The sequence below is a fragment of the Rhinatrema bivittatum genome, chromosome 15 (assembly GCF_901001135.1).
Source record: "Rhinatrema bivittatum chromosome 15, aRhiBiv1.1, whole genome shotgun sequence".
Taxonomy (NCBI): domain Eukaryota; kingdom Metazoa; phylum Chordata; class Amphibia; order Gymnophiona; family Rhinatrematidae; genus Rhinatrema; species Rhinatrema bivittatum.
Genome location: NC_042629.1, coordinates 61262420 through 61276854, shown reverse-complemented (window position 1 = coordinate 61276854; position 14435 = coordinate 61262420). Strand labels below are relative to the sequence as shown.

Below are 14435 nucleotides of genomic sequence, written 5' to 3'. Positions count from 1 at the left end.
TACCGTACAAGTCAGGGGAGATAGATGATAAGAGGGATCCACTGTGGATATCGTACTGAATTTCACAACAGTCCTACACCTCCGTCCAACAGGTTCCTGGCACTCCTCTTATGCACGCGATAAGAGATTCTCCGAACACTGCTGCCTGTTCCTCTGCCTGCTGAGTTCAATTTCTATCTCTGCCCCCCCTGAGAAATATTCCTTTGGCCTGTCTGCCCACACCTGCCCGTGCAACCGAGACAGGCTGAGCTCATCCCTCCTCTGTGCACAGTGCTGGGAATGCGCGCCGCTCCCCTCCCCCCTCCCAGCAGCGTGGCGAATGCCTTTGTTCTGGCGCTGCAGCCACTACAGGAATCGTACCCGGAACATCAGCTAAAACCCCCCCCCCCCCGGCGCCCTCATGGGTGGGCATGTCACAGCATCAAGGCATGCGTACAGTTTACACTGGAGCTAACCGCTAGCCGACTTCTGGGACCAAGAGGACTGCTGGCAGGTGTGTGAATGCACACGAGGGGCAGAAACGGGGGGGGGGGGGGGGGATATTCCATTTCAGGAGGCTTTATCTCAGGAAAGCTTCTCTCAGAAGAGGATGCATCATCCCCTTTCCCCAGAGGCTCTTTTTAATTTATCAGGTGGTTAAGTTCTTTATTCCCAGTGATTCTGAGCAATTCAGAGACATAACTCTTACTCCTGGAGATAAATCCTAGTTTCTGAATCTAAGGATGGTCAAATCTGAACCAGGTTCCTATAGTGAGGGATCCAAGCAGGAAGAAGATCCTTCTAAACAGAAGTTAAGTTCTTGCATGGGTAAATTCCTTCTTGGCTCAGAATGTGATCAGAGCAGATCTACCCCAACCCCCCACACTCCACCCCGAGTTTAAAGTGCCTCCTTTTACAGTGGTATAAATAGCAAAGTTACATATTGGTCTCTCTCTCTCTCCACAGAAAAAAGGTGGAATTATTTCTGGCGTTAAAACCTGCGCTGCTGTGCGTTACTCTATCACGTTTGATGTTAGGAGCTGCTCACTACCATTAACTCCACCCAAACTCCTCCCATGCTGGATTTTCCAATCCCCCCCCCCGTTTGTTTGGCTGAGGTTCCCTACCAGCTACTGGGAAAGGTCCTTTGACGTGCTTGCACAGGGGGATCTCACCCCATGATTATTTAACATGGCAGGGGTCTGAATCCTGCTACCTCCTAGATGCCGAGCGATTCTGAACTGAATCGCTTCCCCTCATGGAGCCCTGGGAGGATAATTTCCAGAAACCATTTACCTGGGGTGAAAAGAGCAATCTGAGAACTGCCCAGCTTTTATGGGGCAGGTTGGCACAGCGTATGAGCTTTTACCTGGATTAAAGAGAAGGGGCTCCAGAGGATGGGATTAGGAAATATCCTGCTTGCATTGCATTTTCAAGCACATGCGTGCTTTTTCCCGGTCACGTTCAGCTCCCATAAAAAGCAGGTGCAAAATGCCCAGGCCAGTTGTGCCCATGGGCAATTTTCAAAGGAAGCGTGCCCCCCCCCCCTGGGACTTTGCATTTGTTTTGAAAATTGCCCCTGGAATGGCACAGAGCCAGCATGGGAAGAAACATTCAGCAATGCTGGGATGGAGTGAGGTGGGCTGCACACAGAATCTGCCCTGCCGAGCGCCATGCGCCGAGCGCCATGTGCCAGAAGGAGACTAAGGATCAATACTGACTGAGGAAGAGTAGTGGGATGAATGGGGGAGGAGGGGTAGGCTCGTTCATACATCAGCAGCCAGAGAATTAGAAGGGAGCTTTTCTGGGGACGTGGGTTTTCCTCAAATGACAGAGGGTGGATGAGTGACTGTATCATACAGATCTTCTGGGTTCTTTTGACTCCCGGAGGCAAACGGGACAGGGACTGGGCAAATATTTGTGTGAAAGGCCAGAGCCCCAAACTGAGAAAGCAGTGTCTGTTACTAGCGGGTGCTGGAGAGCACTTTGACCTTCTAAATTTGTCTGAGGCTTGTTGCTGGTACCGTGCACTTAGCGAGCCTATCACCAGCACATGCCAGTAATACAGTATTTGTGCAATGGGATATTTTGCCCCCAGGCAAACAAACCTGACTGAGGCTTCATGGGGATAGAGAAGCTCCTTTACGGAGAGCTCCTTCTATTTCAGGCTTTTGTGACAAAACAGCACCATGTTGGAATACAGCTAATCCAGATATTATGAGAATAACTAGAATTTCTGAGCTTTGGTTCATTATGCTAGATAGTCCAGTCCCAGGGTAGGTTGGGCCATTCTGCCCAGCTTGGCCTCCAGGGTAGAAAAGATGACAAAACCTGATGTGGCTTATCACTCTCCCTAGTTTGAGCAGGGAATGAGGAAGGCCACTATCAGGGATTCTGAATCACTGTATTTGTGGTTGCATATTATTTTGATGCATTGTAATGTATTTATGATGAATGATGTAAACTGCATTGGGTCCCTTTCAAGGTAATAAGACAGTAGAGAAATTACAATGGATAAGGAGTGATATCCTACAAGCAGTCAAACTTCTATGGCTGGCAGCTGGGATGTATCCTTAGCAGTGTCACTTTATTTCTCTGTGCCTCAGTTGACTCAAACGTAGTTGAGTACTAACACTGATTGATAAGACTGAACAATTGTGGACAGTCTGAAGTAGGCTGAACGGACGCCTTCTTTAACCAAGCAGTTTTTCATAAACCATACTGAAAGCTCTTTGTGAGAACTTGGCTATAGGATACAGTACAAATCTTACATAATTATTAGGTCTATTGTTGAAACTAATGTGACTGGTAAATTCTCTTAAGAGCAATTACTTATGGTAACACCAGTGAAAACCAAGAACCATCACCCCTCTGTCAATAAACCTGTCAAGTCCTTTTTGCCATTTGCAGATTAAAAGCTGAAAGACTGATGATGTTAACAGATAAATATGGTACTAAGATATCTTGCAATGCTTTGTGGAGTCACTGACACCACCTGGGATAGGAAAGGATAGGACATGATTAGCAGTGACAGATGCAGTCACCAGTGGAACAGGTGTGAATAAAAATATTGAGAGAGCTTGAATTCATCCTGTGTGCAGCTTAAGGTTTAGATTTAACTCAGTGTATATTTCTGTCCTGGGAAAGTCATTTTGGGTTTGCAAAAGTAATTTGCTTGCTCTGTGAAGGTGTGAGAGCTGGTTCCTGGACCCTTCCTCCCCATCTCCCACCCACCCCAGTCACACATTTTATTTATAGATTGTTACCCGCTATTAGGAGGAAAATATTCAAAATAAGAATCAATTAGGGATTTACAACAACGTGCAATTAGCCCAGATTTAATAACTGATTAATTTTAGTTCTTTTGTAGATAATTGACAAGCTAGCACAAAACACACCCAATACATTCAATAGTTTTAAAAATCTGATCAAGAATTTTTACTTCTTAAATAGCTTTACAAGATGTTAGCAACTCAATTAAATTAAGATACAGACAAACGTCCAGCAGGGAGACTGGGGCTATCCAGTATGTGTGCACTCAGTGTAAAGCGCGCCCGATTCCCAGAGAACTAGTCCGACCCCAGACTAACAGACCTGGAGGAGCTGAGGAAGACGAGAGAGGTTTATAGAGGAGACCTTCAGTATCATAGTAGAGTGCTCCCAACTCCAGTCTGGCAGGAGCAGCAGCATCTGGTAGGAGACCATCACTATGATGGGGCAGGAAAGGATCCTGTAGCTAAGAAGAGCCCACCAGTTGATACCTTATCCTTTTGCATCGAGGATGACTCTCTAGGGGTGTGTGCCCAGGAGAGAAGGGTTCAAATTGCTATTGTAGTTGGCAATTTGGTCATTAGGAAAGTAGATAGCTGGGTGGTTGGAGAGGATGAAGTTCACTTGGAAACCTGCCTGCCTGGTGTAAAGATAGCAGACCTCACGTGTCACCTCCATAAGATTATAGCATGTGCTGGGGAGGAGCCGACTGTTGTGGTACATGTGGGTACCAATGACATAGGAAAGTGCAGGAGGAAGGTTCTAGAAGCAAAATTTAGGCTTTAAGGTAGAAAACTGAAATCCAGAACTTCCAGAGTTGTATTCTTAGAGATGCTCCCCATTCTACATACAGGACCCCAGAGGCAGGCTGAGCTCCAAATTTTCAATGCGTGGATGAGGCGATGGGGCAGGAAAAAGGGATTTAGATTTGCTAGGAACGTGGAAACATTCTGGGAAAGGGGGAGCCTATTCCAACGGGATGGTCTCCATCTAAACCAGGATGGAACCCGACTGCTGATACTAAAAGTCCTGCAAAAAACAAAATGCACTGTGGAATCCTTATGCGTACAAATTCCATGTGTGATGGGTAAAAGTACAGCAGTGGGTGTATACCACCTTCCACCTGGCCAAGAAAGAGACTATTAAATGCTAGCAGAATTAGAAAGGCAAATAAAATTGGCAACATAATAATAATGGGAGATTTTAATTACCCTACTTTTTATTAAGTGAATTTCTAATCAGGACATGCTAGAGAAGTTAAGTTTCTAGATGCCATAATTAACTGCTTCATAGAAGATGAGAGAGGGAGCTATGTTAGATCTAGTCCTCAGTGGAACACAGGACCTGGTGCACGGGGTTACTGTAGGGGGCCGCTTAACAATAGTGATCATAATGGAACCATGTAAGCTGCCTCATGCTTTGTATAGGTGGCCTAGAAATTTTGAAATAAAATAAAGCAATCAAGTTTGAGATAATCACTGGAGAGAGGACATTAAGTAAAACTACTGTAGTAGCATATAACTTTAAAAAGAAGGCCAGAATGATGAAATGAATTAGACAAAAATTAAAAGGAGCAGTTACAAGGTTAAATGTTTGCATGACGTGTGGATATTGTTTAAAAATACTGCCTTGAAAGCACAGATAAAATGTATTCCATGCATTTATAAAAGTCAAAAGAAGACTAAATGAGTGCTAACATAGTTTAATGGTGAGGTGAAAAAGGCAGTTAAAGCCAAAAGGGCATCATTCATTCATTCATTCATTCATTCATTTATTTATTTATTTATTTAAAGTCTTTTCTATACCGTCGCTAAGTTATATACCATCGCAACGGTTTACATGTAGGCACATAAGTAAGTTTGCAGTAAGCGTACTGTAGTACATTCTAACCGGTGCCATTAAGTTTCGGTTACATTAAATCATAAAAATACGTACAAATGTTTAGTGATGTAGGTTCTGGCCAGGTGTACCTAGAAGGTACTTTTACAGGTCAAAAAAATCACATTTACTGTGTTATATTATTACATTCATTGTGTACTCAATATGTTAAAATATTGTAATGCACATTTATGAGAATAGTGCTGTGTGCCGGTGCTCTTCTGTTTATTCCAGTGTATTTTCTATTCTCCGGTCTCTTTATAAAAGGCTTGTTTAAAAAGCCATGTCTTTAGACTTCTCTTGAATGTTTTGGGGTCTCTCTGTAATCTGATCTCCATAGGCATTGTGTTCCAGAGTATAGGTCCTGCTAAAGACAATGCCCTCTCTCTTACCTGTGTTAGTCTCGCTGTCTTGACTGAGGGAATGGTTAAGAGAGCTTTGTTTGCTGAACGAAAGCAGACCCAAATGAAGAAAATAAATAAGAGCATAAGGATTGGAAAAAACAAACAAACAGTAAAATAGAAGTGAGACAAGCCAAAAAAGAATTTAAGAAGTTTACCATGTAGGTAAAAACGACCAAAAAAATATTTTTCAAGTACATTTGAAGCCAAAAAATTTGTGAGGAAGTCAGTTGGGTCAGTACATGACCAAGGGGTAAAAGGGATGATCAGGGAGAACAAGAAAATAGCCAGAAAAACTGAATGAATTCTTTGCATTGGTCTATACTGAGGAGGACATGGGGGACAGACCCACACCTCAAATATTATTTAATGGTGATGATTCTGAGCAACTAAAGCAAATCTATGTGATAATGGAAGATGATGAAACCGACAAACTCAAAAGTAACAAATCACCAGGACCAGATGGTATTCACCCAGAGTTCTGAAAGACCTGCTATCAGTAACTTGTAACGAATAACCTATCATTTAAACCAATGACAGTTACTATAAACTGGAGGGTGGCCGATGTAACACCAATTTTAAAAAGGGCTCTAAAGTCAATCTAATATTAATGCCAGGCAAAATAGTAGAATTTATTCTTAAAAATGAAATTACTAGTCATATAGATAGTCATAGCTTAATGGGAAGAAGTCAATATGGTTCCAACAAAGGGAAGTCTTGCTTTACAAATCTATTAGATTTTTTTGAAGAAGTAAATAAAATAAATAAAGGTGAGCCAGCTGATATAGTGCATTTGGATTTTCAGAAGGCATTTGATAAAGTCCCCCATTAGGGACTTGTCAGGAAAATAAAAGGTCATGGGATAGGTGACAGTGTGTATTGGTAACTGGTTAAAAGACAGGAAACAAGACAGTAGAACTAGTCTGTTTTCCAGAGAAAGGTTATGGATGAAGTGCCCCAGGAATCAGTACCTGGACCTGTGCTGTTTAACATATTCATAAATGTTCTGGAAAAGGAACAACATGTGAAGTGATCAAATTTGCAGATGACCCAAAATTATTCAGAGTTTCTCAAACAGATTGTGGAGGTATTGCAGAAGGACCTTGTGAGACTAGGAGACTGGGCATCCGAGCGGCAGTGGAAATTTAACGTGGAAAAGTGCCACGTGACGTACTGGGGAAAAATAATCCCGACTACAGGTACATAATGCTGGGCTCCATCTTGGGAGTCACCACCCAGGAAAAGAACCTTGGAGTCTTTGTGGACAATACGCCGACATCCTCGGCTCAGTGCACGGCGGGGGTAAAAAAAAGCGAACAGCAGGTTAGGAATTATCCGAAAGGAATGGAGAAGTAAAACAGATAACGCCTCTGTGCCGAGCCATGGAGCATCTCTCCTATGATGAGAGGTTAGACAGGATAGGGCTCTTCAGCTTGGAAAAGAGACGGCAGAAAGGAGACATGACAGAAGGGGGGATGGAAGAGGTAAATAATGGACAGCTATTTACCCTTTCAGATAATACTGAAAACAGATCGTAGAAAGTACCTTTTCACCCGGTGCACTACCAAGCTGTGGAACCTGTTGCTAGAGGATGGGAGCAAGACGATAGCACGGCGGGGTTGGTTTAAGAGAGGTTTGGGAAACATTCCTGGAGGAAAAGCCCATAAACCATTATTAGCCAGATAAGAGTGGGGGAAAACCATCACTGTCCCTGGGAATGAGTAACCAGAAGTAGATCTGCTTGTATGATCTGCCAGGTACTTGTGACCTAGTGGCTCGGACACTGTTGGAGATAGAACGCTGGGCTCTATGGACCTTGCTCCGACTCAGCACGGTCTTTTCTTATGTGGAACAGGCGCGACGCCGTTCAGCATGTGACACCCACCCCCATTCCGTCTGGCCCTGCAACGTTCTATCCTCCTCTCCCGAGGTGCATCTGCAGTCCTACCTGCAACACCTGAATCTGTCTGTAATTCTCCCCGGTAGAATGATGGAGATGAGCTCTGAATGGCACGAGGACTGTCTGTTAACACCCGCGTGAACCGTCCGACACGGGGGGGGGGCACGTCTGCAGAAGTGCCTCTCATGCTGCCTTCTCCTCCTCCCGCGCAGACTGTGGGACTCGTTCTGCCGTGACACCGTGCATTAAGGGTGTTTCATTTAATACAGACCATACGCGGCGTCTGCACTGTGTCAAAGTCGCCGTCCCGCGCCTTTCCCTGCACTGTGCCTCATCACTCTGTCAGCACTGCAGTCTCTGCGAGCCCATTATTACATCCTAAATGCGGCCCGCTGGAGAGCCTGCTCCAGGACTTCAAGAGGTACAAGCTGCAAGGCCATTTATGCAAGGCAGAGATAGAGTCACCCGGGTAAACCGGCAGCGGGGAGAGGGTGAGGGGAGGCAAGGACGGACTCCAGAGTGCCACTGACTTGTCTTTCATCCTTTGCATATTGTGACAGAGGAGAGCATTAACATTTCCCGGAGCTCCTGAAGCCCCGAGACAGGGTTGGCACGCCTGCCCCCTGGCATCTTAATGTCCTGAGAGAGTCCCTGTACAGTCACTCAGACCATGTTTTACTACACTCCTATCTCCCCCTGACCCTGTGCTGCCTACCTGACACCGGGCATTGCCCCCAAACAGCTCCACGACAGCGCACGTGGATTAAGCGGGAGAGTCAGTTTATAGGTAGGATAACACATCAGCCTCTTCCATCTCAGATCACTTTTAGCCCCTTCAGGCCTGGTCAGAGAGAGTGAACATTTGTGCTTTTATTCTGGGGGAAAAAAAACAAAAAACCCCATCAAGGCAGAAGTGACCCAGCTAATGTCTAAGCTTCCGACCTCCTCCCCACCCCCCCAACCAACTCCTTCGGAAACAAAAACATTCAGAACTTAAGGATGGAAACCAAACCAGGAACAGCTGCGAGATCTCAGCTTTTGTGGAGGATCCCTTTGGGGGGGGGGGGGCTGCTCTCCCTCCCCTCGAGGCTCAGGTTACTAGGCTGGGAGCCTGGTTTATGGCGAGTCGACCAGCGGGGAATTCTGGCATTTTTCCGTTCTTAGTGCGCCGAAGTGGCTGTGGTTCTGGGGTCAGGCTCGGCACGGTGACCCCCAGATATAGAGTGGTTGTGGGTGGCAAGGGTGCTGCATGACCTGGAGAGCAGTATCACGGGCTCAGCAAGTGGAGCTGACTCTCCAGAAAAAAAAAAAAGTCCTGAAAATATTGCCCTGTCCTGGGGCAATACAGAAGTGTAAGGGAGGGGGGGGGGGGGGCACGCGGGTTCAACTGGACTCAGAGGTAGTGCATGCACTGTGTAACAGCTTCCAGTATTCCCTCTGATACTTAATCCCCCACCCATCCAGACGCTACCCCTACAATGCATCTAGTTTCACATCTCCACACATTCTCATAGATCCATCAATGCATTGCAGTCCTAACCCACAAAACTCACTGTCTCTGGTCCTAGAGGTGACAGGCTCTCTATCCCTGTGCCCATCCCCTGAGCCATCCAGTCCTAGAGGTGCCAGGCTCTGTATCCCTGCACCCATCCCCCAAGCCCTCCAGTCCTAGAGGTGACAGGCTCTGTATCCCTGAGCCCATCCCTACCAGTTCTCGAGTTTGCAGCTCTGGATCCATGTACCCATCCTGAAAGCTCTCTATAGTCCCTGTATCTCTGTGCCATCCCCTGAGCCCTCCCCCCCCCCCCCCCCCAGTCCTACAAGCAACGAGTGCTGTATCTCTGTGCCCGTCCCCTCCGGTGTATTCCTGTGTTTAGCCTTCTGACCCAGCACATTCCTTCTCTTCTCTTCCTCTCTCACTGATACAGACAAGGGTACCGGCGTGAAGCTGCAGTTTCTATACTACACTCCTATCCCCCCCTCTCTCCCCCCCCCCCATCATCCTCTTTCTCCTGACCCTGTGCTACCTACCCGACACTGGGCATTGCCCCAAACAGCTGCGGGCATGCCAGCTTTGTACAGCAGCAGCAGTACCTTTCAGCGCCCTGCGGCCAGCGGCGGGGATTACTCAGCGGCCTGGTTTCTTAGTCATGAAAATCCGGCAGTTTTACAGCGTGAGATCTTGTAAACAGTCTGCCTCTCCATCCAGCTCCGTGCAAGCTCCGCTTCTTAGTCAGAGGCCTGGGGGCCTGCCCGTCCTTAAAAGATTCCTGAGCCTGGGACAGTTTCTTCCCAGATGTGCTCTCCCGGCCCCTCACTGTGTGGGGGCCTTTCCTCGGGGGGACTCAGGGTCCATTGGAGCTAATGAGCCCCTCTGGACTATTTTTTATCCCGGTCTTCCGAAGCCACAAAAACCCCAGGCTCTGGCACCAGCGCGCTCGTCAACCCCGTTCGTATTCTGCTGGGAAGAGAGGGGGGGGGTGTCAGGAAGGCGACCCTGCATGGGGGGGTCACCCAGGCTAATGCCAAGGGAATCTGGCACATTATGTCTCCAGTATCTCCATCCCCTTTCTTTCATTTCCGATAACAATGTGCTCGTTCTTTTCCTATCCTAAGATAGCCAACTGTGTTCGGGGAATTTTTTAAATTTATTTTTATTTTTCAGTGATTTTTAAAAAAAAAAAAAAAAAAAAGAAATTTGCAGGGTTTGCATCCTTGTGCCAGGAATCTCTGGGAGGTCTTTCATCTTTTGAAGGTTTCGGTCTCAGAGGCTCCTCCCCCCCCCCCCCCCCCTCGGGCTTCTTCACAAGGGGCAGCTGCCGCGCTGCTGCTGCTGACCCCTGGAGGAAGGTGTGCGCGTCGGGGGGAGGGAGCGAGTCCCGTGGCAGCAAAGGCCTCTCGAGCCCCCCCCCCCCCGCCCCCCCCGGCCGACACGCCGAAAGCAGGCCATGGTCAACAGCGCGCCGCCTCAAAGGTCCTAGCCAGGTGGGGCCGGGGTGGCACGTGCGGGGCACTTCCTGAAGCCGGTCGGCGCACGGGAAAACGGTGCGTTTACTCGGCGAAATGGGCCCGGCACGAAAATCGCTCCCAGGGCAGCTGCAACTTAAGTCCGGCGTTCCCCCCCCCCCCCCCGAGCTCGTACCTCCAGCCGCAGCGGTCGGGGGCCTTTCCTTCGGGTGCGCGTGTGTAGGATGGGCTGAGGGACGCGATGAAACAGTGCGCGTATCGCGGTTTCAAAAGCGCACGGGCTGATCTAACGTTCCCCCGCCTCCCCCCCCCCCTGTGGGTGCGCGCAGCGCGTCTAACTTTCCGCTAGCTTGTTTTCAAAGCGCGCCTTTCCTTTCAAAATCAGCTCTAAAGAGCCCACACACTTTGCATCTGCAGAGGATGCTCCAAATGTAGCCCCTCCCCCACCCCCTTGTGTCTTTTTGGGGAGGAGCAGCTCAGTGATTACAGCAGTGGGGCCGAGGACCAGGGAAGCCCGAGGGCCTTGGAGCAGGTAACTTCACCCTCCTGTGCCTCAGGTACAAACTTGGGGCCTGGTTTGCTACGGATGATCTTCTCCCACGTTTACGAGATAACTGCTCGGTAAACAGGGGCTTAAACTGCAAGCCCTCTGGGGCAGGGACCTACTGACTGTGTCTGAATTATAAGTCGCCTTGAGCTCCTCGCTCTCTCTCCCGGCGCCTGCCTCAAAGCTTTACGGCACATTATTCAGTTTTACCTCGGGACCCTCGCTGGATTCATTTCTTATCTTGCAAAGTAATCCCCTCCCTTTGCTTTTAGAAAGACTTCAACATTTGCTCCGTCGCCGGGCCTTGTACGATCGCCGCCGCACGAGAACAGAGTGGACTTCCCCGCAAGGCACGGCCATGGGGTCACCAGAGTCTCTACAGGGCCCAGGCACCAGTCACAGACTTCTCTGAAAAGACCTATCCTTCCTGCCGGAGCAATATTCTCCCCCTCCCATGAAGTCCTAACTTTGTGGCCTTCCCTTCTCCGCTCCCTCCCCATCACATCCAGGCTTCTGTTACCAGCCCCCCCCAACACTCAGAGCATCAAGGCTGCCAAGTGTGCCGAATGTGCCGGGGAGGAAACCTCAGCCGCTAATTAGGCAGGAATTAGGGCAGGCAGTGACTGTTTAGCGCTAATGAACAGACACATTAGGAGAGGCATCAGAGAAGTGCGAGCATTGATAATAAGTGAGTGTCAAACAAGGAAAAACACAGAGGCAAGCTTGCAAGGGCGGGCAAAAGATGAGCTCTAAGAGGGGAGAATCAGTGGCTGGCTGAGGGCAGAGATCCATCCGCTCCTGCCCAGGTTCCAAATGTAGAAAATATTCACCCATTTGGATTACAAAATGTCCACATGGGAATTCAACGCATGCTGTAACGAGATGGCAAAGGCACACAGACGGGCACAAGAAGCCCATGCAAATGTCCACAGGTCCCAATAAACATTAATGCGCACTGGTGGTGATGTCTCTTATTATATATATAAGTACGCCAGTGACTGTGAAGCGAGGCAAGTCACTTGTTTAATAAGAGGGGCAACCTGCAGTGCATATTTATTATATATAAATCCCCTATACGTATTTTATTTAATTAAAAGTTCCATGGGGGGAAATGCCTCCTCGAGGCCTACCATGGACCAAGGCTGCTCCTCCTTCCTCCTGCGCCCATGGTCACTGTACCCACCCACAACTAAGCCAATGCAACGCGGGAAGACTCTAGTGAGGTCACCAGGCCCGTAACTAGGAAAGGGCAAGAGAAGCAGCAGCCCAGGGCACAAAGCCCCTTTGGGGCTGTGAAAAACTGACTGGCGTGCAAGGGTGGGCCGGCAGCACATGAAAATACAGGAAGAGTGCCACACTCTCCCCCCCCCCCCCCCCCCACCGTGCAGGCTGAGGAGGCGAGGAGAGAATGGGACCGGGGAGGTGTCACGAGAGAAGAGCGGTATTCAGGGTGGAGCCTGCCCGGGCAGTGCTAGTTACCGTCTGGACGTCATCACTGGTGTGCAGCGATGCCTGGTTTTAGTATCTGGCCCTTTGAGACAGTGGGAATTTTCGTTTTCATGTGGTTTGCTCTCACATGTGTGCAAGATTCATAAAGGGGGCGAGCCTGCGTGATTCCACTGGTCTTATCCTGTAATAAAACTACGGAGCAGATGTAAGGCACAAGCATTAAAAAGTGCAGAAAGGCTATAGAGTGTTTCGGAACAGCAACATTTTTTTACCCAAGGATTTCATTTCCTGCAGTTTCTAGAAAGGGAAGTTGGGGGGGTTGGGGGAGAGGGACGTCGGGAAGCGAGGAACGGGCAAAACTCTAGGGCTAAAAGCACCAGAATTTTCCGCCATCTTTAAATATAGCTTGCAGAGGGCCAAGAATCCCAGTGATGCAATGGATGCGGATGAAGGTGGGCGGGGGATGGGGGGGGTAGATCCTCTTACCAGCCTGATTGGTGGTGATGTTGACGGAAGCAAACTGTGGCGAGAGGGGGCTCTGGTCGGTCACGCCATTCACGGCCTGGATCTCGAACGTGTACTGTGTGTGCGCCAGCAAGTCGCTAATGTAGACGTGGGGCTCCGTCAGGCCCAGCTGGCGGGGAGCGAACTGCACGTTGTCCCCGCAGCGTGTGCATGCCCCTCGCCCCGACCCGCAGCTCTTGCAGATGATGTTGTAGACCAGGTCCTCCCGGCCGCCAGAGTCCCGAGGCGGGCTCCACTCCAGCATCAACGAGGTCTCGTTCACACTGGAGATCACCGCCTGGGGGGCCGATGGGATTGCTAAAGCAAAAAGAGGAAAAAAAAAAATTAGAAAAAAACAGTGTAATGACTTACACAGATCCATAATCACAGCCTCGGGCCTCCTTCCGGTCAGCTCCGTTGAATGTGTGCACTACATCAGAGTGTGCACATTGCCAACGTCCGGTGGTTCTCCTGCACTCTTCACGTTCGTGCTGTGCACAAGTGGCATCTACAAAATTGACTGAAAAGGGCAGGGCTGTTCAGTGCCGTGCACACATTTTACAACAGTACTAACATATGGGCACAAGCCTGGAGTCTACGCAGCCATGGACCAACAAAATCATCCCAAGATGTCTGACATGTGCTTCCGAGAGCAGAAAGCTCCCTCTGGCAGAAGCGTGCTCACATCTGGAGAACATTCCTGTTGGCCCTAATCAAAAAGGTATTGAAACTTGCCAAGAATTCAGCCTTTTCCGGGTACAATATGGCACCCAAGCAATCCGACAGTCAGAAGGAGACTGTGGTTGGTTCTGGCTTTTTTTTTTTACACTCTCTTACTTTATATGTTCCGGTCACCTGTTAAGTGCAGACAGGGCCAGAGCGAATATATTTGGCATGAAAGGTGAACTTTTGGTCATTCACATTCCCCCCCTAACTTAACTACTGTTGACCGCGCCTCCAGCACAGCACTCCCTTCTTTGATGATATAGGCTGAGGTACAGCACCCATCTCGACAGCACAGGGGCAGGAGTTTGCTAAATCTCAGTGCGCTAGGCGACTGCTTATTTCACTTAATGAACGCACCCGGTCCTGAGTGGGGATTTCCTAATGGATAAAAGCAAGGGCTGAAAGTCCCACATCAAAAAAATTGGGTCAACTTCCAGGTTTTGGGGGAAAAAAAAAAACCTGGCTCCCCCTTTTCCCACACATCCCCCCCCCTCAAAAAAAAAAAAGAACCACACAGGAAAACAGATATTCATTCTGATCCTTTTCCCAAGAATAACTGTTGTCACACTAAAGCAGCACGCCACAAAACATGTAATACTAACTGGACATATTTACAAGTAGGGGTTAATATTCGAAAGAGTTTGTCCAGCTAACGTCAGGATTCTGCAGAAAAACCCCCTGCAGTGGATATGTTTAAGATGGTGATTACTGAAGGGGGTCCGGAGTTGGGGCTGAAATCAGGCTGCTACTGGCTTGCGAGATTTCTTTTTTTTCTTTTTAATATTCAATAAGCCAGTGAGCTGCAAACTTGCTG

At 48.5% G+C, this 14435-nt stretch overlaps 1 protein-coding gene across 1 annotated transcript in view; it reads right to left on the bottom strand.

The window, feature by feature from the left end:
• Positions 1-14435, bottom strand: part of EPHB2 (EPH receptor B2) — a 319521-nt gene that overhangs the window by 44316 nt on the left and 260770 nt on the right. Inside the window, 1 exon segment of the mRNA XM_029578869.1 lies at positions 12878-13213. Within this exon segment, the coding sequence (XP_029434729.1) occupies positions 12878-13213 (336 nt within the window).